The sequence below is a fragment of the Notechis scutatus genome, chromosome 4 (genome assembly GCF_049901735.1).
Source record: "Notechis scutatus isolate UNSWTSFEM ecotype Mainland chromosome 4, rNotScu1.2, whole genome shotgun sequence".
NCBI lineage: Eukaryota > Metazoa > Chordata > Lepidosauria > Squamata > Elapidae > Notechis > Notechis scutatus.
Window position 1 is genome coordinate 92,149,003 of NC_142012.1, and position 23,946 is coordinate 92,172,948.

The window sequence follows — 23,946 nt, forward strand, 5'->3', positions numbered from 1 at the left end:
GCCTGGTTTCCAGTGTTTATTTCTAGTTTCCTGCAAAAAAGAAAAATGCTCATTGAGAGAAATGGATTCATTTAATGACCATCATGTTCACTTAGCAACTGGAGCGCTTGCTTAATGGCCATTGTAAAAAAATGGTTGTAACTTGAAATCCACTCAGATGATGTCTCAACCTACAACCGCAATGACCTATGACCGCAATTCCAGGCTCCATTGCAGTCATAAGTCGAGGACCACCTGCATTGCAGAAAGAGGAAAAGATAGGAAGAAAAGAAACGAGAAAGACGTACTAGTCACTGAATGGTTTCCATCTGTTCACATTCTGGTTCTGCAAGTTTGCATAGGAAAATTGAGGTGGGGGGGAGGGGAAAGGAGGTTGTCTTAGTAGGCTAAACTTTCCGTCTTCTCTCTCTATAATCCCCTCCCTGTCAGCACAATTAAACTTTTAGATTCAGGGCTGGCAGTTAGCCAGATGCACAATTCTACACCCCTTGCTGCTACATGACCCACTGGAAAAAAAGATAACCCAGAGAACAGCATCCTGCCTGAGTTCCCAAGAGACATTTCTAATAAAGAATTAGTGGAAACTCAGAAATAAAGGCACTTGGGTTAGAGAAAACCACACCTTCTTTACTGCAGATCTTCAGTTTTCTCCCATCCGTTATTCCAGAGGTCTCCGAACTTGGCAACTTTAAGACTTGTAGACTTCAACTCCCAGAATTCTCCAGCCAGCTAAGCCCACAAGTCTTAAAGTTGCCAAGTTTGGGGGGCCCCTGCATTATTCATTCGATGTTCCTACCATAGAGCAACAGAGTGCTAAGATCTTTCAGGATAGTGTGTGACAAAGGCTTCTGGGTCAGGTTGCAACTATTTCAACAGAGCTTGTTAATCCAGGAGTTCACCTCTTTTTCCCACTCCCCTCCTATGAATATCTCTTAGCTTGTATCTTTGGCCAACAAGGAAGTGTATCTTACTTCAAGGCACCTCTATTTCCTCCCTTAACAAAGGCAGGTCAGAAGCCTGCTTCTCCACCCTTTCAGATCATGCCAAACTGAATGTTCCTAGGGCTGCTTCCTGATTCATATCAGCCACTCCACAGCCTGTCGTCCATTCAATCAAGATCTGAAGCTCTGGGCTTGATGAGCCACTGGGGGTTGCAATACCATTGAGATAAGAAAAGAGAAGCAAAGATTTCTCTCCGAATGAAATGGTAGATTTCTGGACTCGCCTCAGTGAAGGGAAGTCAACTATTTAAGCAGAACTCTATACAAAGACATTGGTGTTTGTTTGTTTTTAAATACCCACAAAAGAATTTAATTGAAGGGGATAAGATTTTGAGAAGAAATAGCACCATTTTCAATGATTGTGTTTTGTTTTGCTGATTGGAATATTTTTTTTTTAAATCTTCACATAAAACAAGATATGCACAAAGAAAGAATAAGCCTTTCTATGTGGAATATTTCTGTTTGGTTTTTTTCTGGGTGAATCCTGTACATAGGAATAATTTTAGGGAGCATGCAGGGAACATATCCTTTCTGGTATTTCAAAGTTTCCCCTTTGTCTCCACCAACATTTGGTCAACGTTGGTGGTGCCTGCAGGATTAAACCAGCAAATAGGTACAGGGTTAAAAAAATCACCTCTGTATTTACATCCTATGGGCAAACAATAGATACAAACTCAAAGTAAACCGCTCCAAACTTGATTGCGGAAAATATGATTTCAGCAACGGTGGTCAATGCCTCACTACCTAACTCTGTTGTTACATCCTCAAACCCCCAAAACTTTAACCTTAAGGTGTCTACCGTGGGTCTCACTCCATTCCTAAGAGGTCTGTAAGGGGGCGTGCATAAGCTCACCAGCGTCCCTGTCATCCCTGTCCTACTGTTCCCATTTATCCATTTATTCATGCTCATTAGGTATATACTTATGTATATACTTATTTGTCAGTTCATGTCTTGAAGCTATGAGAATGAGAGTACCACAAGCAGGTTATTGTTCTCTTCTGTGTCCTCATGAAGTTGCATTCACCTGAAGTTTAGTCCAAACCTGAGATAGCTATGAATCATCCTTAGCATACTGGAGATAACTTCATTGACCACCTGAATCATGGTGCACCCAGGTTGACCTCTAGGGCAGGATTTCTTGACTGTGTCAACTTTAAGATGTGTGGACTTCAATTTCCAAAATTTCCAGCCAGCCTTTAGTCACCAGTTCAGCAAGTCTTTTAGGTTTTTATAAGGGAGGGGTAAGGGGGACACACCCCACCCTCTATTTTCTAGGCATTTACTGTATTAGTTATTGTTCAACACAGGCACTTCACTGGAATAGTGCTAAATCTGTGCCAGATGGAATGCCAACTATAAGCTGAACTTAACAGATGATTGGGCTCCTTTTGAACTCATCCCACAAAAGTATTTGTTCAAAACCAGAGGGAATTGGGATACATGGCTCAATTTGCTGGTCTAGACATCTGTCAAAGCCTGCTTCTTACCCATCCCCCCAGCACATTTTAAGGTAAGTGATTACTGGTGATATTTGGTGAAAGAAGAGGGAGCAACTGGAGCAATTTATAAACTTCTGCCTTTAACATGCACACCATAAATAAGAACCCTACCATTTGTTGGCATTGTCCCTGATGGTTCAAACAATGTGGGGAGCTGTAAATTGGTATATGCCACTGTGGTTTTCTGTTGGTTCAAAGAGTGATAGAGACCATTATAGTTTCAGTTGCAAAGAAAGAACACAATCTCTGTCCTACTTTGGAAAGAATGGAATATGGTAGTAATTTTGTTCTTCTTCCTCAGCTTGGTCATTCTTGATCCTTGTCACATCGTATTACTTTGCAAACAAAAGTTAGAATATCATACAATGACCATAACCTAAGTGCCATGGTTGTTTCAACCAGAGGTTTATTTGTTGTTCCAAATAAAAGCATTTGTTAACCACCTATCGGTCTCTACTGAGGGATTCGCCATTTTCCATTCTGTTCCGGTAAATAGTTATATCCTTCAGAATAGCTTCTTGCTCTACTTTCTAGGCAATATCTATAGCAAATAATATATCGCAAAACATAAACTTCCCGCCACTGTGTAGGGTTGGACTTCAACTTTCCAATATCTGGTCAGACTTGAGATGTGTCTTCCTACAATGATGTTCCAAGTATCTTCGCTGCTGCTTCATCTCCTTGAATACTCTAGTGCAATTTGATCAAGGCTCCTAACCACCTTCTTAGTCCAGTGTGAACCTGAGTTTTAACTCAACCCCACTCTGAAACCAATTGGATCAATAAGGCACTTAGGGAAGATTGATGCAATAGACTCCACTGTGGAGGAGACTCATTTTGTGAAGCTCCATAGAAATCAGAGAGACCAGTCCATGATTAGAAGCTAAATTGAATCCTCTTCACTTTCAGATCTTTTTATGTCTGTCTTCAAACATCAATCAGATAGAGCAGGGTATCAAACTCATGATGTCACTGTCAGAGGTGGTATTCAGCAGGTTCTGACCAGTTCTGGAGAACCGGAAGTGGACATTTTGAGTCGTTCGGAGAACCAGCAAATCCCACCTCTGACTGGCCCCGCCCTAATCTCTTCTCTGCCTCCTGAGTCCCAGCTGATTGGCTGGGTCTTGTTTTGTTGCTCTGCACAGAAGAACAGAGCTGGAAAGCAGGTTAGTGGGGTGGGGACAGAATGGAGATTTTACAGTATCCTTCCCCTGCCATGTCCACCAAGCTACACCCATCAAATCATGCCACTCCCACCAAGCCATGCCATGCCCACCAAGCCACGCCCACAGAACCAGTAGTAAAAAAAAATTGAATCCCACCACTGGTCACGGTGGCATCCCATGACATTTCAGGACTTTTTTCCCCTTCGCTAAACCGGGTGTGGGTGTGGCCGGTGCATGATGCATCCGGCTCGTAGGCCATGAGTTTGACAGACCTGAGATATAGGGTGTGATCCCTTATGCATGTTGGGCTCTCAGTAAATTGGGTCAGGTCCAGAGGTGGTATTCAGCAGGTTCTGATGAGTTGTGGACAACCGGTAGCAGAAATTTGGAGTAATTTGGAGAACTGGCAAATACCACCTCTGACTGGAGAGTTTACAGTATCCCGCGGTCAGGAAGATTGGTGCCTGGGAAGCAAACTTTTTTGAACCAAAAGAAAAATCGAATGCTAGGACGAGATTCGGGGTGAAATTTAATACTTAAAAATGGTATTGCTTGCTGTTTTAAAAAATCGAGCCTTTTTGGTGCCCCAGGGAAGAAAACACCAGTCTGGTGAACTGGTACTGAGGGGGGGGGGGATATTTTTTCAATGCAAATGCAAAGACGGACACCAGGACAATATTCGGGATGTAATTCCATGCTTTAAAATGGTGTTGCTTGCTGTTTTAAAAAAAAAATCAACCCTTTTTGGTGCCTCAGGAAGAAAACGCATGATGCCCCCCCCCTGCCACGCCCACCAAGCCATGCCCACTGTACCAGTAATTAAAACATTTGAATCCCACCACTGGTCAGTTCCATAGTTCATGGTCATGAACTCTTGGGTCGCTCTAGACTTCTTGTCCAGGAAAAGTAGGTTGAAGTTCTCCAGAACCACCAGTTTCGGGAAACTCCACCACTACTCCAGCAATTAGGCTGAGCAGGCCTAGCCAGGGATTTTGCTATGCAAGAGTGGGAGCTGACAAACTCCCCTTTCAGGCTAACCTACCAGCTAGGCTATTTTTGGACAAAAGTTTCACAGTATTTCAGAAGAAGGCTGATTGATTAGTAGCTAAACAGGTCATTCCAAGACCCACCTACAATTACACAAGTCCACTCCACACTTCTTAGGGAGAGTGATTCATATGCATATTGTTTCCTCCTGTAATATGCACTCAGTATATATTTTTTTCCTCTAGAAGAAAAAGGAAATGAAATGGCTTGTGTTTGGTGAAGGCAGAGGGAAGGGGGAAATTAATAAATAAAAAAGACTCAAGGAAGCCGATTTGTGTAATTGGTTCATTAAACAACATTTTATTCTATTTCTTTGACCTTTGGGGAAAGAACACCCTAAAAATGGTTCAGGTACAACCATTTTGTCTTCAACTTATTTAAACTCAATTGGCCAAAGGATACAAGGAAAATATGTGTGGTAATATAAGTAATTTGGACAATGTTAACACAAAGGAAATCAGCCCAAGGGGGGGGGGGTAGTTGTGTGGTCACAAAGGATGAGACACACTGTCATGGCACAGTAACAGTTTTTGTATTTTTCATCACCCTAAGAAAACCCAGAGCGGAAAGCACAGAGGGAACAACAGATGCTTAAGGATATTACGGAATCTTCTCCTGGAGTTAAGAGAGAGGAAGCTAAATATCTCTTACTATTTGTACAGACAGTCTTGACTTACAACTATTTGTTTAGTGATCATTCAGTTACAACGACACTGAAAAAGGTGACTTATGACTGTTTTACACACGATTGTTGCAGCATCCCCATTGTCATGTGACTTTATTTTTTAAAATAACAATTTTTATTAGTTTATAATGTAGCCTACAAAGCAAATACAAAAATAAATAGGGAAGGAAAAGGGGAAGACAAAAGTGGGGAAGAAAAGGGGAAAAAGAAAGAAAAGGCATTGACGTCCAACTCCCTTCGGCGTAGTAGAATAAGGCATTCATATCCAACCTCAACTTTTTACTTTTACATAATAGTTTAAACTAGCCCTTTTTATAACTACAAATCTATCCAATTGGTAAAACCCAAAATCAAAGTTTCATTTTTTGGCCAATGTTGTTACTAACTTAACAACTGGGGTGATTTACTTAACAACAGTGGCAAGAAAAGTCATAAAATGCGGCAATACTCTCCTAACAACTGTCTTGCTTAGCAGTGAAAATTTTGGGCTCAATTGTGGTTGTGAGTCGAACTACCCACATTGCCCTCATATGATACTTGAAGGTTGCACAGAGGTAAGTTGTTCAAGTGAAGGCTGTCTCCATAAGTCATTCATGAACTCTTCATTTATATGAAGTGCTACAAAATATTTCAGGATAATGTCCAGAATGTCTATATAATCTATAAGTGGGTAGTGGGTTGTAAACTCTTTAGGCTAGGCTCTAACCTCACTGCCAGAATTTCAGAACATAAGCAAGTAACTTCTCCGATCTACTTAAAAGCCTTCATTGTGAAGGATTGTTAGCGTCAATATATTCCATTTTATGTTCATCTGAAGCTCACCGTAATGTAACTTACTGTAAACCCATTAGCTCTTACCCCCTTCAGATATCAAGATTGTTTAACTCATTATTATTATTAGTTTTTGCTTTCTGGTAAGGGGTATAACTTTGGAAAAAAACATCATCCACTTTTGCTCTTAAAAATGCCATCTGAATTACTTTCTCCACTTAGTTTTATTTCCTCACACAGCCATTATTCAGTTGCTTGATTTTTATTATTTTTTGCAGGTGTAAATGTGTGACATATAATGCTACTTCTCTTGTATTTGCTCTACTTACAGGTACCCCTAAACTTACGACCATTCACTTAATGATAGTTTAAAGTTATACAGTAAAGGCACTAAAATGGGACTTGCGACCAATCCTCAAAGTTATGACTGCCACATCACCACTGAGGTCAGATGATTAAAATTTGCCACCTTCTCAGTTAGCTTCTGACAGTCAATGGGGAACCCACATGTGCTTAATAACCATGGTGAAAATGGTCATAAAATTGGGTCTGGTCACATGATGACTTGCTTAATCACATCGGTTAGTGAACAAAATTTTGGTCCCAATTGTGATCATAATTTGAGGACTACTTGTAATGACATCCTTCCACTGCTACATTCCAATTTGGGGAATCATCCTGTCAAACTTCAGCGACTTCTATCATATTCAATTTCCAACAGAGATCAGCTCATCTTCTTTCCAACTGTATTGCATCAGAGTATCAATATCTCTCAACTGCTTTCTTGGAAAATTTCTAGGTATCTGCATATCCTCTTAGTTTCTTTTACAGTAAAGGTTGATTTTCTTCCAGGTTGAGTCTGCAATCTATCTCCCTGATGAGCTAATTGGCTGCAGGAAATATTCCAGAAATATGAATATTTCTGGGTCTAGGAAAGGGTATTTGTGCCATTTTTTCATAGTGTGTGTATATATATGTGTGTGTGTGTGAGAGTGGAGGTTAGAATAGATTCTTGCATTCCCATCTCTGCCGTTTATGTTTCACAAGCTCTCAAAGTAAATGAAAGGTAGGTGTGAACTTAGCTGGTGGTTCAAGAATGAACTTTTTCTATCATCACTCCTGTAACCATCATTTAACTTTAGAACTTTCTTATAGTCCTCTTATCATTTATACACATAGAAACACTCAAACCAGGTCCATTATCTTCCTCTTCAGGGTTTCAGTCAGACAAAATACATTCACAAGACCTGGAAGTATTATTCATTTCCATGTAATCTAGTGAATATGAATCACTATCCATGAACTTGACAAGTCTCAATAATCTGTTTATCACATCCAGGATCTATACCCTGGGGAGAGCCATCATATCTGATAGCAACCTTTGATATCCCTGGAAGAAACTCCAAAATTAATACACCTAATTTTGTCCTTGGAAGGTTGAAAGTCTTGTCTATATATTCTGGAATCCCGTGAGGCACTATACATAGCTTCTCTCCACATAATTTTTAACATGAAATGCCAACCATCAGCTCCAGAGGTAGCTTGTAGGTTCCATCAACTCTGGAATATTATTTTTTTATTCCATGGCAGTATTAACCATTCGCTTGGTTGGAAGCATGAGAGCAATCTTCTACGGTGGGAATCACCTCCCCAACTATGTGCAGAGTTACAATTTGTTGTCTCTGGAATCTCTGAATTCATGGTATCATTAAGAATGCTAAAATATTAGGAGACATTGTGGTTGAAATGATATCGGGGAAGAGTATTCTTCATTAGGTAATCTGACAGCCATTTTCAGCATACAGCATAGCAGCTTTTCATAAAGAGAGCTTCTAAGGTTTATGTTATTTGGATCAGCAGAACATTCAGTTTCTATGGATTCTTGTAAATAAGCTTTGCCTATTGTGGAGTCCAGAAATATATTCATTACTAAAAACAAGCACCAATTCAGTTTAAGGGCAGCTGCTGGGATGACCCCATCATGGCATTTGGTGGAATGACTCCTTTGCTTGTACGGTGACACAAACACTAAGAACAAACTTTCATGTTATAAATCTTTATTTATAGATGTACAATTATATAATTAAGAAATACAGCCTTCTTCAATATCTTTCAAGACCTATGCTTTTTATTGCACGTTGCTCATTCATCCCCAGCTATCTACTTAAGAAAATCAAAAAGATCTGATTTTGTTATGGCCTGGGGCTCCTGTTGCCATCTCACAAGCTGGTAATTCTGCGCTGTGCAGCTGGACAAGTGATCCTACATAATGGCCAGAGGGATCACTGAATGCTAATCAGGAGGGCTGAGGTTTTGAGTCACGGTATGTTCTCCGGGAGTGAAGGCATCTCCTTGGGGTCGCAGACAAATGGAGTGGATTTGTCCATCAAGATGGCCGCTTATGACAGGAAAAAGGGAACCCAGCAACTCAGTTCAAATCAAGATCCATTTGTCGATGCCAAAGAAATTATTAGACCGCCCCAATCCATCAACTCTCATTTGGTACTTGAACAATTCTGAACAGGTCTTTAGATGGGTGTTCACCAACAAAATAATATAAAGGCTTCTGGACAAAACTAACAGCAATGTAAAGAAGGTTCCAGTGTGAAATAATTAATAGTAATGCTACTTCCTTGGCATAACTAAGCCATTTCTTAACCTATTACCCTGATCCTGAGGGCTGATTTGCTTTGGTGGTAGGAGTTGAGCCATGCCTGTAAAAGGAATCTTTTTTGACTAAGGAAAACACAAAACCTCTTGCAGGGGTGGAAGCATCTTCAGATTACTGCTAATTCAAGATGATGAGGCTTATTGGAACTAGGAGCATTAACTGTTAACTCTAGTGAATGGCTCAGCTCTTGGAAGTAACTTCTCTTAAGGCTCTTCTGACAGCATTGTATGGAGTTAAAAAGGTTTTTAAAAAAGTCTGGCATTATGTAGCATTTTTTTCAAAGTTGGACTTCACAGCCCAGTCAAGTAATAAGAATTATTCTTTGCCTCTTTTGGTGGCTTAAATAACGGAAAGTAGCAAAAGCTTGTTGGGCAGAGATGGCCTTCTTTCCTGAGGAAAGGGACATAAGAGTCCCGTTCTCCTGAGGAAGATTCTCATCAGAGTCTATGAGCATTGTTGCTACACAGCCTTTCCTTACTCTAGAGAAGGGGGTATCCACATTTGGCAACTTTTAAGACTTGTGGACCTCAACTCCCAGAATTCCGTGTGGGGAATTCTGGGTGTTGAAGTCCATAAGTCTTAAAGTTGCCAACCATAGACACCCCTGCTCTATAGAGTCTCACCAAATGGAAAAGTACGCTAGCTACTACGCATCACTACTTGGTAGGCCACGCCAGCGCAAAGCAGGTCCCTGGAATGAAATCAGCAGCAACATTTTGTTAAAGAAAAACTATTTTGTAGAGCCAGAGGAAATCTGATTGGGGAGCAGGGGAAAAGGCAGAAAGGGATATCACTTCGGGGGGGAAAACAATAGCACACCTCTGGGTAGCAAAATGAACCCTGATTGGAAGGCAAAAAATGAAAAGTCTGCAAAATCTAACCCCCTGTTCCCCCAAAAAAGTTCACACAGCAAAAGCCATCCTGGTGAACTGAAGATCATTTTGAGACAATTTGTTCTCCGTTTATTAGGAAGAACGAGTCGTTGAGCAAAAGCCGCCATATGTTGCAAGTCCGAAACTAGGCCAAAACGTGTCCGTAGAAAATATATCTATTGGGCTCAGTATTTCACATTTAAAAAAGGAAACAGTTTCAGGGTTTGTGAATTTACTTTTTTTTCTTTCTTTCCCAGAAAGTCCAAGCCATTATAAAATATAAAACATTTGTATTGTCAGATAAGATTGCCATTGATAGAAAACAGGACATTGGGCCAGAAAAGGGAACGAGGGCCCAGGCAGGGAAAAAGAAGCTGGAATTCAGAGATAGTAAATTATGAAGTTCAGCAAAAAAGAAAAGAAAAAAGAAAAAGAAAAAAAAATGGAAATAATTTAATTCTATCCCTGCATAGTTTAGAAGTACAACATATTTACAATGGTGAGTTAAATTCTAAATAATGTCTTTTAAAATTAATCTTAATTTCTAGCTCTTCCAGTTCCTCCCTTGCTCTCTGAAGTGACTAGTGCAATCGCAGAACTTTCTCCACTGCTCCTGATTTTTCTGCAGATCTTGAAAGGAAACCAAAGCAACTCAACAACTGTTCTTGGGGGAAGGGGATCCTTTGGAGGGAGGGAGAGGGAGGGAGGGAGAGAGAGAAAAATAAGACCAGCCGTCTTTTCCCTCCTTGTCTTAAGAGATGTTCAAGTCTAATGCTGGACAGATAAAGAGAGGAGAGGGCAGTTGTGCGTTGTTAATACTCCAATGCCATTTTAATTTAAGGACTGATTCTTTAAATAGAAAGTCTGTCTCCTTGGCTCAGTGCACTTCCCCCAAAGTCTTCAGGCATTTGAAGAGTCTGAGGAGAAAAACAGCAGAAGCATCATTAGTCTCTAGTCCATTATTAGGGCGACAGGACTGGCCTTTCCATTAAAGAACAGACTGACAGAACTGGAAATGTTAATTTAGAACCCAATTCTTATTCTTTTTTTTCTTTTTTTTTTGGTCTTTAAACATTGAAATAAAATGCATAATGGGGCATTTGCAGGGTAAGATTAAAAAACAAACAAAAAAGAGAAGCTGGCGTGACTACATTGACTGAAGCCAGGTGCCTTGAATGCCTACAAAAACTGGAGCCCCTTCAATCACACAGTTGTATTTCTTTCCACCATCTTTTATTAATATTAATATTAAACATAACATTTAAAAAAATCATTGAACATGGTGAAATCGTTTTGACATAACTTTTGGTCATCATTTTATTATAACGTGATATAATATAGATCTTATATACATATGTGCATGTGTATGTATGTATGTGTGTGTGTGTGTGTGTATACATATACATATACATATACATATATATATGTGTTATATATTTATTCATCCTTAATTACATCCTCCCACATTCTTAGTATTATTTTAGTTTCATAGTCACAGATATCCTCTTGACAGCCGCTTTCCATCTTTTTTTCCGTCCTTTTTTTCTGTCCCCACCAATGATAAAATCTATTCCAAATGATATAATATTCCAATTCATCCTTATTTTTCATCTCTAGGGTTAGCCTATCCATTTCAGCGCATATCAGAAATGTATTTATTACTTTGTCTTCACTAGGGATTTCTTTCTCCTTCCACTTCTGGGCAAATACCATTCTTTCCGCAGGGATGACATGTATTATCAAATATAACTCTTCCTATATGGCTTTCTGTCATCTTGACTATTTTTCTCTCCTTTTATGGGTTTCCCTGAAAAGGAACACTGGTCAATGAAGACTATCGCTGCAGACAAGTGTGAGTATTTAGTATTTACTCTGCAGAAGGCTTCTCAGGTGTTCTTCAAATGTTTCTCCCTTTATTCCCAAACATATATCAACATTCAGAACATTGTTCTTAGGAACAAAAGTCTTAAACAAAAAGCCACAGTGCCTTACCTATAGCAGCCTCAGATATCTAGGATGCCTTAAATAGAAGTCTGTTAAGCCTCTCTAACATTTATAAAAAAAATGACTAAAATCTTTTGCTCACCAAGGTAGCATAGCTATGGCTGGGGTGGTTTGCTTGAAATTCAAGTCAAATCGGTTCCAGAAGGAAGGGTGTGTGTGTGTGTGTGTTTAGCATGGAACACCATTATATCAAATACAGTTGCAATCTAACTCTTTCTGTTCCATTTTCTCACTCAACATAAAACACATGCCACAGGAAGAAGAAGAGTTGTGCGACTAGAAGTCAGTTAAGTTTTTAGCCAGGTTTCACCTGATCAATGATCATTAATCTAGCTCAGCTCCAGTTGGGAGGGAGGGCAGAGCCCTGGAAGATTCTAATGCAACTGTCATTCGTGCTGCCTAAAATCTTGTGGGCTATCTCTTACAGCAAGGGTCTTCAAACTTGGCAAGTTTAAGGCTTGTGGACTTCAACTCCCAGAATTCCTGAGCTAACATGACTGGAGGAGGAATTCTGGGAGTTGAAATCCACAAGTCTTAAAGTCGCCAAGTTTGGAGATCTCTGGGCTAAGCCAAAGCACCCAATCCATTAGTGCACCTAACCACCATCTTAATCCCATTAGCTAGTGGGATTAACATCCTAGAGAGACTTCCATTTGAAGCTTCCCAAACTTTAAGTTTCAGAATTCCAGTTTCTGGAACCCGCTCCCCCAAATAATAATTGCTTCTGGGGTAGAAAATACAGTTCAACGGTGTGCATGTTTGGAATAAAATAGGGGGCATATCTTAACTATGGTTTTTGGGTTGTTGTTTTTTTGCCTTCTCAGCTGTGTGAATGTGAGTTTGGTTTAGAATTTGTTGCTGGAGTAATCAGTTGACTCTTACATTCCAATGTACTGTATTATTTTTGCAGTGCTTAAAATTATTATTTTATATTTTGATCAGTGGGCCCCATATGAAGTGTTTGAAGATTGTTTCAACTTTAGAAATATTCACATAAATAAGGTGATATAATGTCTATGGATTTGTTAAGCAATCACCCCAAAGCTTCTGTTCATTGTGTAATGTGCATGTTGTGTGTTGCTTTGTGGAGAACTGACCCATATTAAAATGGAATACAAGAAACAAGACAAAGAAGGGTGGTGACAAAGACAACAGTTTTAGGTGATAAACAATTCTAATTGGAAAGTTACAGAAGCATCACTATCCTAAATCAGTGGCTGTGTATTTTATACAAGTTTTTGTTTTCTTTTAAAGGCATTTAACCAGGGCTAAATGCAACAGATGTTCTCATCTCTTTGAAGCTGTTGAGTATTATTTCAATGCTTACAATTTTATGGCCAACCAATCATTATTGGTAGGAAATTCTCACTATGAGGGACAAATCAGTGTGATTTGTTATTTTTGTAAATTCCTGCATTGATACTAACTCTTAAAATGAACTAGAGTGTCATCTTCCAAATGTCCAATGCCTGAGATATTATGACTAAATTGGTTTTGACTTGAAGAGTAAGGCAAGTTGGCTAAGCACACATGGGTGAAGTGATTTAATTGCTTAAATGATTTTGAAGAATCACAGGAGCCTTTAAGCCACCTCTGAACTCAGTTTGCAAAACTAGTATTTCAACACTACCGCAACAATCCATAGCTGACTGCACAACTTGATTCTTGATACTCTACCTTTCGTTGAAGCCACTGCTGCTCAAAAGCTTTAACAGTGAGTGCTTTTAAGAAGATGTTCCCCAACCATTGTGCAACAGGCCCATCAGCTTCCCAATAATTATTTCTGCACCGAAATTAACATTGCTCTTGAGAAACAGAAGGGACCCCTCCCCCAGTAGTGTTTGCAGAGAGGGGGAGGCCACTCAAAACCAGCAAGATGGCAGACAAAGCAAGTCCTGCCCCTTTGATACCTGTGAACAATGCATGTAGAAAAGGGGTGGGCCTTGCACCATAATGCTCCATCTGCCACCTTGCTCATTTTGACAACTGCCCACCAACCAGAGACACTGCTGACAATCGGGAAAGTGCAGCTATTTAACTTAAGCTAAAGGGCTTGGCAAAGAGATGAAGACAAGAGCACATGAGCATCAAGAGGGACCAGACAGCATACAGGAAGTCACGTTTTGGGTTGGTTGTTATGCAGTTTGATTATTATTTTTTGTCTTAACATAACAGGCAAATGGGGTCAGTGAGCTTTAAAAAATGGGTTTGGGGTAATAAACTGCTGAAACCATGATTCATGTTGGCTTTCAAGAGAAATCTATGGCTTAGCATGATGCGTAAATAGGAGCATTTTGTTTATTCCCAATTTGTTTGTCAACCCTGAAGCTGACCTGGTTGCAGCCATTTTGGGGCTTCGGTGCTACCACAACTGGAGCTATGGGAAAGGGAGGTGGGGAAGTAGAGATAGCTGGGGTGCTGTAGCCCAGATAAAATTCTTTTCTCTTGGGAACCAAGCATATTCCCATCAGGTGTCCAGAAGAAGGGAGTTGGAGTCATCTAGCAACTGGACTGTATCCTGATTGGACCATGTGACTGATTGTTTGGAGAAAGTGAAAGAACTTTCACTTTTAATTAGGTGAAAACGGTAGGCACATTTAGAATTGGTTTTCACCAGCTCATGCTAATATGACACGTCCAATCTCTGAGGGATATAATTGCTTTGGAGTTTTGATTGCTATGGGTGTGTTACTTGGAACCCTGACATTAAACTGACTTTAAATGTACCCAAACTGAACATGAAACTAATTCAGAGAGATGCATAGGAAATGTTGCAAAAAATGGAGAGGATGATCTAAGAACGACCAAAGAGGTGTCTTTTTTGTCTGCAAGCCTAACACTTGCTTATTTGGCGAACTATGCTAAAACTAACCACGATTTAGCACAAAACAAATAAGTAGCTTTCGGATTCTAAATGACCCTGGAAAATGAGCATTCCTAAAGCAAACTTCCCAGGTCTCAGAAATAGAAATTGCCAGCTCTTACTTAGGTCTCTAGGGACTGTTTTCTGCCACAGCTATCCATGCATTGATGCTTGAACTTCAGACAGCCTGGTACAGCTGGGTGTGCCCATCTTCTGTGCTCTCTGATACAGATCTGAATCACCAAAATAACGGGCCCGGTAAAGTAAGCCTTCCTCTGTAAAAGAAGAAAGCCAAATCATCAAAGTTAACAGTCCAGGGAGCTTTGCAACTTTTTAGTTTGTATTGCATTTCTGATCTACTTTTGTGGATTTCACTGGAGAGAGAATACGGTTACCTCATTTTGTCACCTGCCATCCTCAGCTGGGAGCTGCAAAAAGGAGTTGTCAAAAATATTTATTCACGGCTTAAACCCCCTGCCTCAGATGTTGTAGTTACAGGTTGGCTTAAGCAGAATTTTTAAAGGAGGTCGAGTGCAAAGATGGAAAGCTTGGGAACTATTGTTCAATTTGGATATTTTAAACTCTAAGTTCGGGGAAACAGGACAATAGAATTAGTGCAGATTGTAATGATCAATAGGGTTGTATAAAGCAGTTGAAAGGAACGCTTTGCAAGACATGCTAGCACAAGTCAAACATTCTTCCCCTCAGCATAAACACATTATATCCTCTGGAAAGCTCATGTGGCTCTTTGCAGGGTCTGTTTGTACATAGGGGCACACATAAATCACACATGAGCTGCAACAGCTAAATTGTCAAATGCACCTCACTTATAAAGGGGGCTTCATTTTAACTATCAATAAACCTCTTTCCAACATCTTTGTCAGGCCCAATCTACAGGAATGGGATATAAATATAATAAAGAAGCTAATACAGAATTTCTTGAGATGCAGTTTACAATGCCTTGATCCTGCATATCTCTTTGTCCAATGTCTTCAAAGCGGAGCTACTCACTCTGCTGTTTTTCTTTCCAACAGTTATTTCTGAGGTTTGCAATATAATCATCTTCCACGCTCCTCTCTACGTTTTTAAGATTCGTGCCTGTGTATTCTTCTGCAAAGCTGTCCCCTACATAGTAAGACACTTTCAAATGCTCAGTCATTCGTTTAAATACATGGCCCACCGACCTGGAGGAAAAAAGAGGACAAAAGCAACGGTCAAAATTGCACACCCTACCCACATGCAAAGGAACATTTGTTGGGATAAGGAGACCGAAGACCCAATACCAGCCAATCCCACCCAAAAGCAAACTCTGCTACCCAAATCTTCCTTTATCCTCTGCCATGCTGCTCTTGCAAGAACAGAGTGGTTGTCAGGCCCTTTGGTGTGGATTATCCACAGGCAGAAACAATGTAAAGCTTAAGAACAGGTTGTTGCTAGCTACTTCGTGGGAAGGGAAAATTTAACAAGGGGAGAAGGAGCCTAATAGAGGACATTAAATAAACATAAGCCTTTGTATAAGAATAATGAATGTGATTTGGAATAGAGGAAGGGGTCTGCCTCAACAATCTCTCCATTATCTCAACGGTTTGTTCCTGAAAATCCCATTTTGTCACCTCTTTCCAATGTCCTTGACCACTACTGACATCCCACAGACCTTCTGCAACCTCTTCAATTTAGGCCAGGGGTCTTCAAACTTGACAGCTTTAAGACTTGTGGATTTCAACTCCCAGAATTCCTCCTCCAGTCATGGTAGCTCAGGAATTCTGGGAGTTGGAAGTCCACAAGCCTTACAGTTGCCAAGTTTGGGGGCCTTGGCCTTTGGTCTGCAAGTTAAAGCATGTCACCAGAAACCAAAGGTCTGAATTAACCTGCTGCAGATGCTCCCAAAAGAGACATATTTCTGAGACAACCAATTGGTTTCCCTACGGCTGAAGCAACAAAGGGGCACTTTTGTCTCTTATGTCAGGGACCCTGAAAGAAACAACTTGTGCTAACTTGAAAAGAGATGGAGCTCTTCCTTATTACTTTGGAAAGAGAAAAAAAGGAACCTGATCCTCTCTTTGCTACGGGGCTAGATTAAAAGTAATCTGCTGAGAAGACTTTTTCCTCTTACTGAAAGTATTCCGTAATTCTCATGTTTCAGAATGTCTACAGGCCTTTCCCCAAGTTTCTCAGCACTTGAGGTGAGGAATTAGTTGTTCTTGAAAGCTGCGCCTATGTTTAGTAAATACTTTTATTTTAATGCCTTCAAGACTATGTATAAGCCCTTGCAACAGAAATGATAATCTAATCAGGCTTTGCAAATCACTAATTGCTTTGTCTTAAATGTGTCCCCATCCGTCCATCCCCCCAGTTTTTGGGCCATGCAAATTATTCGTTCTCTTTGTTTCAGACCAAAAGCCATGTTTTTATGCAAAGCTAGAGCCAGTTCTTGGTATCTTGAGTACTTACAGAATCCCTCCATTTCAAAAGCGCCCTGACTCTCATTGTTACAGAAAAATGACAATATTATGGATTGAGCTAGAAATTGCAAAGATTGGTTTTTTTATGGAAGAAATGTCTATCGCTCTATGTTATGTTTAGTTCCATCTGTTTGTTTACTCTTATCATATCTAATTTCCATATATTTTGAGTACCTTTTTTGAGGGAGGAATTCTTGTGAATCTACTTGCTAGATATTTACAAAGAAATAGTGCTTTTGGCTTTCCTAGCCTAGCTTAGGAACCCTATCCAACTCACCCTACTTATTATACCTTATCCTCAACCCCGCAGAGATGGTACTGTCTCAAACAAACAATTGCTATTTCCTCCTGAATAAGATAAAAGCATCCATAAATGTTTATATAGAGTGATACCTTGGTACTCATTGTTAACTGGTGAGTTAACAATGAGCACCAAAAACTGTAACGAACAATTTTTTTCCACAAGGAATAATTTAGTGAATCTCAAGACAACCGACATCAATACGTTCTAATTTGTGCATTGAGTATCAAACAAATGAACACCAGGACAAAATTTTCACGTCAAAATGCGTTGAGTACCAAATTTGGTGAGTTTTAAAGCAGTTGAATACCAAGGTAGTACTGTAAAACAAAAATGTATTGCTCCTTAAATCATACGTCTGCATCACATACGAGAACAGCAATAGCACTTAGACTTATATATATTGCTTTACAGTGCTTTACAGCCCTCTCTAAATGGTTTACAGCAGTGATCCCCAACCTTTTTTATGCCGCGGCCCGGTATCCCCAACCTTTTTTATGGCGCGGCCCGGTACCGGCATCAGCTGGGCGCCGCCATCTTGTTTTGATGAAAAAGTGCTTCCGGTGAGCTCACCGGAAGCACTTTTTCATCAAAACAAGATGGAGCGCTAGCGTTCGGTGAGCTTTTCCGGGTAGAAATGGCTTTCTACCGGAAAAGCTCACCGAAGCACTTTTTCATCAAAACAAGATGGCGGCGCCCAGCAAACCAGCGGCCCGGTAGGACTTGTTCCACGGACCGGGACCGGTCCGCGGACCGGTGGTTGGGGACCCCTGGTTTACAGAGTCAGCCTATGGCCAACAACAATGTGGGTCCTCGTTTTACCCACCTCAGAAGGATGGAAGGCTGAGTCAACCATGAGCCTGGTGAGATTCGATCTGCCAAATTGCAGGCAGACGGCTGCGCCACCAAGGCTCTAGAATACTAGAGATTTCTTCTACACACGATGGGATTTTTAGAAATGGGATGTTGTTGTTTTTCCTCTGCAACAGACACTTAAACCTCTAGTTGGCTGTCTATGTTCCTACCCACTTCCCCCACCAATGCCATCCAGAAAGGAACACTTTAGTACCCTGGGCTTTGTGTCAGAAGATGATCTCTTAACCCAAGACAGACAGACAGTCAAGCATTATGCACATGAATTGGAGACAAATCTTTTTTTTCCCCATTTGACAGGTTTGTTTACATGGGTGATAATCCAAACAAGGATGAAATCTACCACTTAGATGGCTGAACTCCGGCCTTTTTAGCAGCAATACATTTTCCTCCACCAAGGCAGCTGGCAAGGTCAGGTTCTTCTAACAACTTTGTCTTCTTGGAAGGAAGAATGGATAAGGCAGCATTGCCCCCTTCTGGCTATCCATATACATCGGTCTATTATCTGCTGTATTCTAGCGGCAAATGGCTGGTGCCGTGCCTGTATAAATGCATTCAGTTGCTCAGGCAGGGGATGCCATTGCTTCCAAAATGATTGCCGTTTGGTTAATTCTGCGGACTTATCTGCAGTGAGCCGGTGCACTCAATCCATTTGGTTTCCCTTTTGAGTCTCTACTGGAGAAGGATGGGAGGGGGGGGGCGTGTCTTATAAAAGTCACCTCACTTGAACAAGTTCAGGCTCATTGTTTAAGCATACTGGGAATGGATAAGAACACACCAGCTCGTATGATCAGAACGGAAACGGGTATCCACCCTCACACACAGAGAATAATAAAATTCCCACATGGCTGGCAGAGGATTTAATCAAAGGATCCTGATAGGCTACCCAAAATATGTATAGCGGACCAGGGAAATTTGGCTCAGCCTACTTCCTAAGTAAACTGACTTACTAACGTTATTTCACACCAAATATTTACTCTCAGCTGTCTCCTAGGCAAGGGGATTTTTCAATGTAGGGTCCTTGGCGCTCTCTGAGCTTGGCTGTATTCTGGCAGACATTTCATTACCCCAGATAGGTTCCCTAAAAACATGTTACCTAGTTTGGGTAATGAAAAGTCTGCAAGAAAACAACCAAGCTGAGAGAGCGTCAAGGACCCCCTCACCCCCAACCATGAGCTACAAATATTCTTCTTTATTGGAAATTTTTAAATAGGAGCCCCAGATATCAGTGTGCAAGATGACAAAGAGTTTTTGGCATCGAAAAAAAAAATTGCTTGGCAAAGAAGAAAACTCTTTTTCAATTTGAAAAATACCTATCAATGAGTTTTGACACGATTCTCAAGAAGGGCTATTCTAGAGCAAAATTTGAGTTGTTGGATTCCATGGCCATATACGGACACTTCTACCACCTGCCATATCATGAGAGAATGTGTACATGCAGTGCCCCAGATATTATATACATTATGACATACATCAATATATGATATTGCTCATGTTGTTTGACTGATATGCCGCTCTTACATAGGTACCTTAAGTAGGTACTTAACATCACTACTTGAAAGAACAGCACACTGGGATCTGGATTTCAGATTGTCTTATTTCCTCCTGGGCTCTAATGTATACAAGAACTCATTATATCCTGTAAAAATGATACATTTATCTGTTTGTTCTTATGAATGTGTATTTTATTACTGTATTTTCTCTTGTCTATTTTATCCTAGAACTACGTAGCTCCTATATTGACTTTTCTAAACATACGGTATAGGACTAATCAATAAATTATTAAGGAAGCAAGCCATTGAGGAAGGAGATGTAGACTGAACAAAGGGAAGGTTTCTTCTGAGTTTCAGGAAAAAGAGGACTTCTGCATCTAATGACAAAGAGAAATATCTTGGCTTCTTCCAGAGTATGACATGGAAAGCTACTAAGAGTTTTTATCAAAGCTGTGGTCTTGCACAAGGGCCTATAGTCATGTCACCAGCTGATAAAAATCCATGGAATATCACAGCACGATGTTGCTATGAAGAATAGCTAGAGGAGGAGGGAACGTCAAAGAACATCACCACCACCACACACAGTTTTTAAAACTGCATTTTAAAAATATTCATGAATTCTGCCTTTGTTAAATGCTGAATTCCAACATCGATTTGTTGAATCAGTTGTTTTGAGATCTGAGTTAGGTTTTGGAATTCGATATTTAAGAAATGTAGAATTTACAAAATTTGAAGTCCAAACCGAAAGTATTTTATCATAAAAATGTGCTATATCAATTTAAACAATTAGTATATGGATGTCAAAAGTGCCAATCTGAATGTATAGTTTATAATCCTTTTTTAAAAAAAATAATCTTAGAATGGCACCAGATATGGGAAGTTCACACCTAACCACCTCCTTAAAGAATATAATTCTTGTGCAGTCAACATTTCCTAAAACCCAGTTAACCATGGTGGCATCCTAACATGCAATACAACGTATGAGATTTATATCCTCTCTTATGACTATTAGTTGTGACTTTTTTTTGCCAGCAGACCACTTGGAACCAAAACCTGTCAGTCAAAGAATGGATGTCTCCTCCAGTCCAAGGGCTCAAGTGCCCACATTTTCTTTCCCTTCTGGCCGATTCAATGCCAGGCTGGAGAAGGACCCGCAGAAAAATCAGACTATGCCTCAAGGTTCATTGAACAACGATGGTATGGAAAGAATGGGAAAGTACCTATAGCCTCAATAACCAAAAATCTTGTCCTCACAGAATAAGCAATTTTTGTGGGCAATATCTCCTGCCCTACCTCTGTCAATCCTACATGTCAATCCATCCGTAAACTGACAATTGCACAACAAACCAATCTTCTGCCGGAACCACCTAAAGCCCTTCCTATAGTAAGGGGGCAGCCCATTCTTACAGAAAATCCACATTTCTTTCTTTTCTACTTTCCTTTTTGGACAATTTTCATGAATTGAGTCTATCTTTCCTGGTACCATGAACACTGATTGGTAGGAACCTTCCTAGCATTCAGGAAGTTGCTTTTTCTGACATACATGGGAACTCTGGGGTTGTAACTTGAGGTACGTACCCTACCTAATATCCCCTCCTTCCGTCATTGTCACCTCAGCATTTAGAGTCACTAGAAAAATTCCACACTGAGGATTTTCTGACCCAGAAAATGGCAACCGAAAGGCATCCTCTAATTACATGGTCAATATCATTTATCTGCACAGTCAATCTGTGGAGGATTTCAGATGCCACACAAATGCTTCTATGTGTGAAATAGTACACTTTATGACAGATGATAGGCTGGGTCAGGTTTCAACTAAATGAGTTCTACTTCCATAGATTGTGAAGTCCTACAACTTACATGTAAATGTTTACCACATAAATACCTGGATGTTTTAAGCCAGTGGTGGCTAAACTTTTTGGGCTCCTGTGCCAAAAATTGCGCACGAGCTCACATGCCAGCACCCAGAAGGCAATGTGTGTGCCCCCCCACACACCCCTTGCGCATGTGCGCATGATTCCCCCCTCCCCCCCCGCATCCCTTCCCTTCCCTGACCTCCCAGCTGATTTTCGGGTCTTTTGAGGCCTTTTTCGGCCTCTCAGAGGCTCGAGGGAAGTCTCTGCAGCCTTTGTAGGCCGAAAAATGGGCCCGTTTCATCACTTCCGGTATTTCCAGAAATACAAAAAGTGACGAAATGGCCCTGGCTTTCGGCCTACAAAGGCTGCAGAGGCTTCCTTCAAGCCTCTGGGAGGCCGAAAATCAGCTAGGAGGTGTGTGCATGCACAGTGAGGTAAGTTTGCCTGAGGCTCGCGTGCCCGCACAAATGGCTCTGTGTGCCACCTGTGGCACGCATGCCATAGGTTCGCCATCATGGTTTTAAGCAATCTTATCCCAGCAGGCATGGTGTGAAACCAAGAAAACAAAGAAAAATGGAGAAAAACACACCAAGAAGCAGGAATCACTGGTAAATATAAGCTATACTCTTCAGTCTTTCCCAAAACCTTACTACTCAGGTTAACTATAGGGACAAGAATAATGGTCACTAACGGTCTATGACTCAAACTGTAAGGTGGACTGGAGACCATCATCTGGCTGAGGGCAGACACGATGATGAGAATGAGGATAGGCATCAGCTGGACAAACAGCCCAAGGCCACCCTGGGAAGAAAGAATTGAAAATATCAATCATTTGCATCTTCCAAACCACTTACCTTTAACAATTTTGGCTCAAATCTTGCATCTATGGTCTCTTTGGTAGCCCACAATGTGGGTTGTTGTTGTTTTTTTAACTTAAGCTTTTGGATGTCATGTGAATTTGCTCACATTTGATTTACGTCAACACCACGTGGTTAGTCAAACCATGGCTTAGCATGGTGTGTGAAGACTAGCTTCTGAAAGGCCCTATGGTTTCATACCAATTCAGCAAATGCTTGAAGTATTTTGCATGTACTAGCTGTGTCTGTATTACAGACCAAGCTGTGGCATGATGTGACCATGATTATTGCATAAGCTACAGTTGGTTGGGTCCACCCACAACCTGGTAAAAACAAAATCAACTTATATTATGACCAAGCATACTGCTGAACCCAGAAGGTTTCTAAACAATTCTTTGAAGTACTGGGAACAATCTAAAGTACTGTACATTTATCCACAGCTTTTGATCTTCCTTGAACTCTGTTCCAGAGAGAGAAAAAACTGGAAGGAAGTACAAGAGACTTCAAGTTAGTCCTGTTTTTATTTATTTACATCCTGCTTTTATTATTTTCACAAACAAGACAGCAAGCATATCCAACACACCTCCCTCCTGTTTTCCTCACAACTCCTCTGTAAGGTGAGTTGGACTGAGAGTGAGTGACTGGCCCAAGGTCACCCATCTAGATTTCATGACTAAAATGGGCCTAGAACTCATGATCTTTTGTTCTCTAGCCTGGTGTCTTATGGCTCTCTACTTCCTCCTTGTCTTGTTTCTGTTAGGGATAACATTGGTTACCTAACTTAGTTTGGATCAAAATAATATATATAAACTATGTTAGTGAGTTTAAGTGTATGTATCACTTTAAACTGTAAACCAAGTTTTTGGGTGCGGTTGTAAAATCACCATAAGAGGGAGCAAGAGAGCTCACTGTTTCCCTGGCTTATACTGGATTGCTGACAATGATGAATTGATGGTGATAACTGAGTGTTTGCTGAGAGAAGAAAAGGGGTTTGATTTTTCTTCATATCTCTGACTGCAAAAGAGATATATCACTGGACTGATTGATTGTAAGTTTAATGAACTCTTTTTCGACACTGGACTTTGCAAACTGAATAACCCCCGGACTGACTGAACTTAGTGTATGACATATGGACCGTTTGACTATGCTATAACTCTTGCTGGAATAAAAACTATTTAACTTGCACAGTGTATCTGTCTTACTGAGTGTAAGCTACTACAACGTTTTGTCTCACATATCTGCCTGCCTGCTAGACTGCCGTTGCACGTTTCTGCTAGGGTGTATATCCCTAACAGTTTCTACATGTTCCATTCTTTGTTCTTGAAGATTAACTTCTGGAAATTAACAAAATATTCATGCCCTATCTAGTTTGGAACATTCCAGGAGAAAAACAATGATCTGTGAATGGACCAGACATATCCTCTAATAGCGCTGATGACGTTACCTAGTCAGGGTAATGAAACGTCTGCAAGAAAACAAGCAAGCTCAGAGAGCACCAAGGACCCTTCATATCCTCTAATAAAC

General features: G+C 40.5%; 1 protein-coding gene across 2 annotated transcripts in view; it reads right to left on the reverse strand.

Moving 5' to 3' along the window:
• Positions 1-8,210: 8,210 nt before the first annotated feature.
• Positions 8,211-23,946, reverse strand: part of DNAJB12 (DnaJ heat shock protein family (Hsp40) member B12) — a 33,064-nt gene continuing 17,328 nt past the window's right edge. For both annotated transcript variants that reach the window (XM_026681256.2, XM_026681255.2), the window contains 4 exons: positions 22,257-22,366; positions 15,592-15,764; positions 14,703-14,855; positions 8,211-10,630 (listed from right to left, as the gene is read on the reverse strand). In XM_026681256.2, coding sequence (XP_026537041.1) covers positions 14,734-14,855; positions 15,592-15,764; positions 22,257-22,366 — 405 coding nt within the window. In that variant the 3' untranslated portion in view covers positions 8,211-10,630; positions 14,703-14,733. The remainder of the gene's footprint in view (positions 10,631-14,702; positions 14,856-15,591; positions 15,765-22,256; positions 22,367-23,946) is intronic.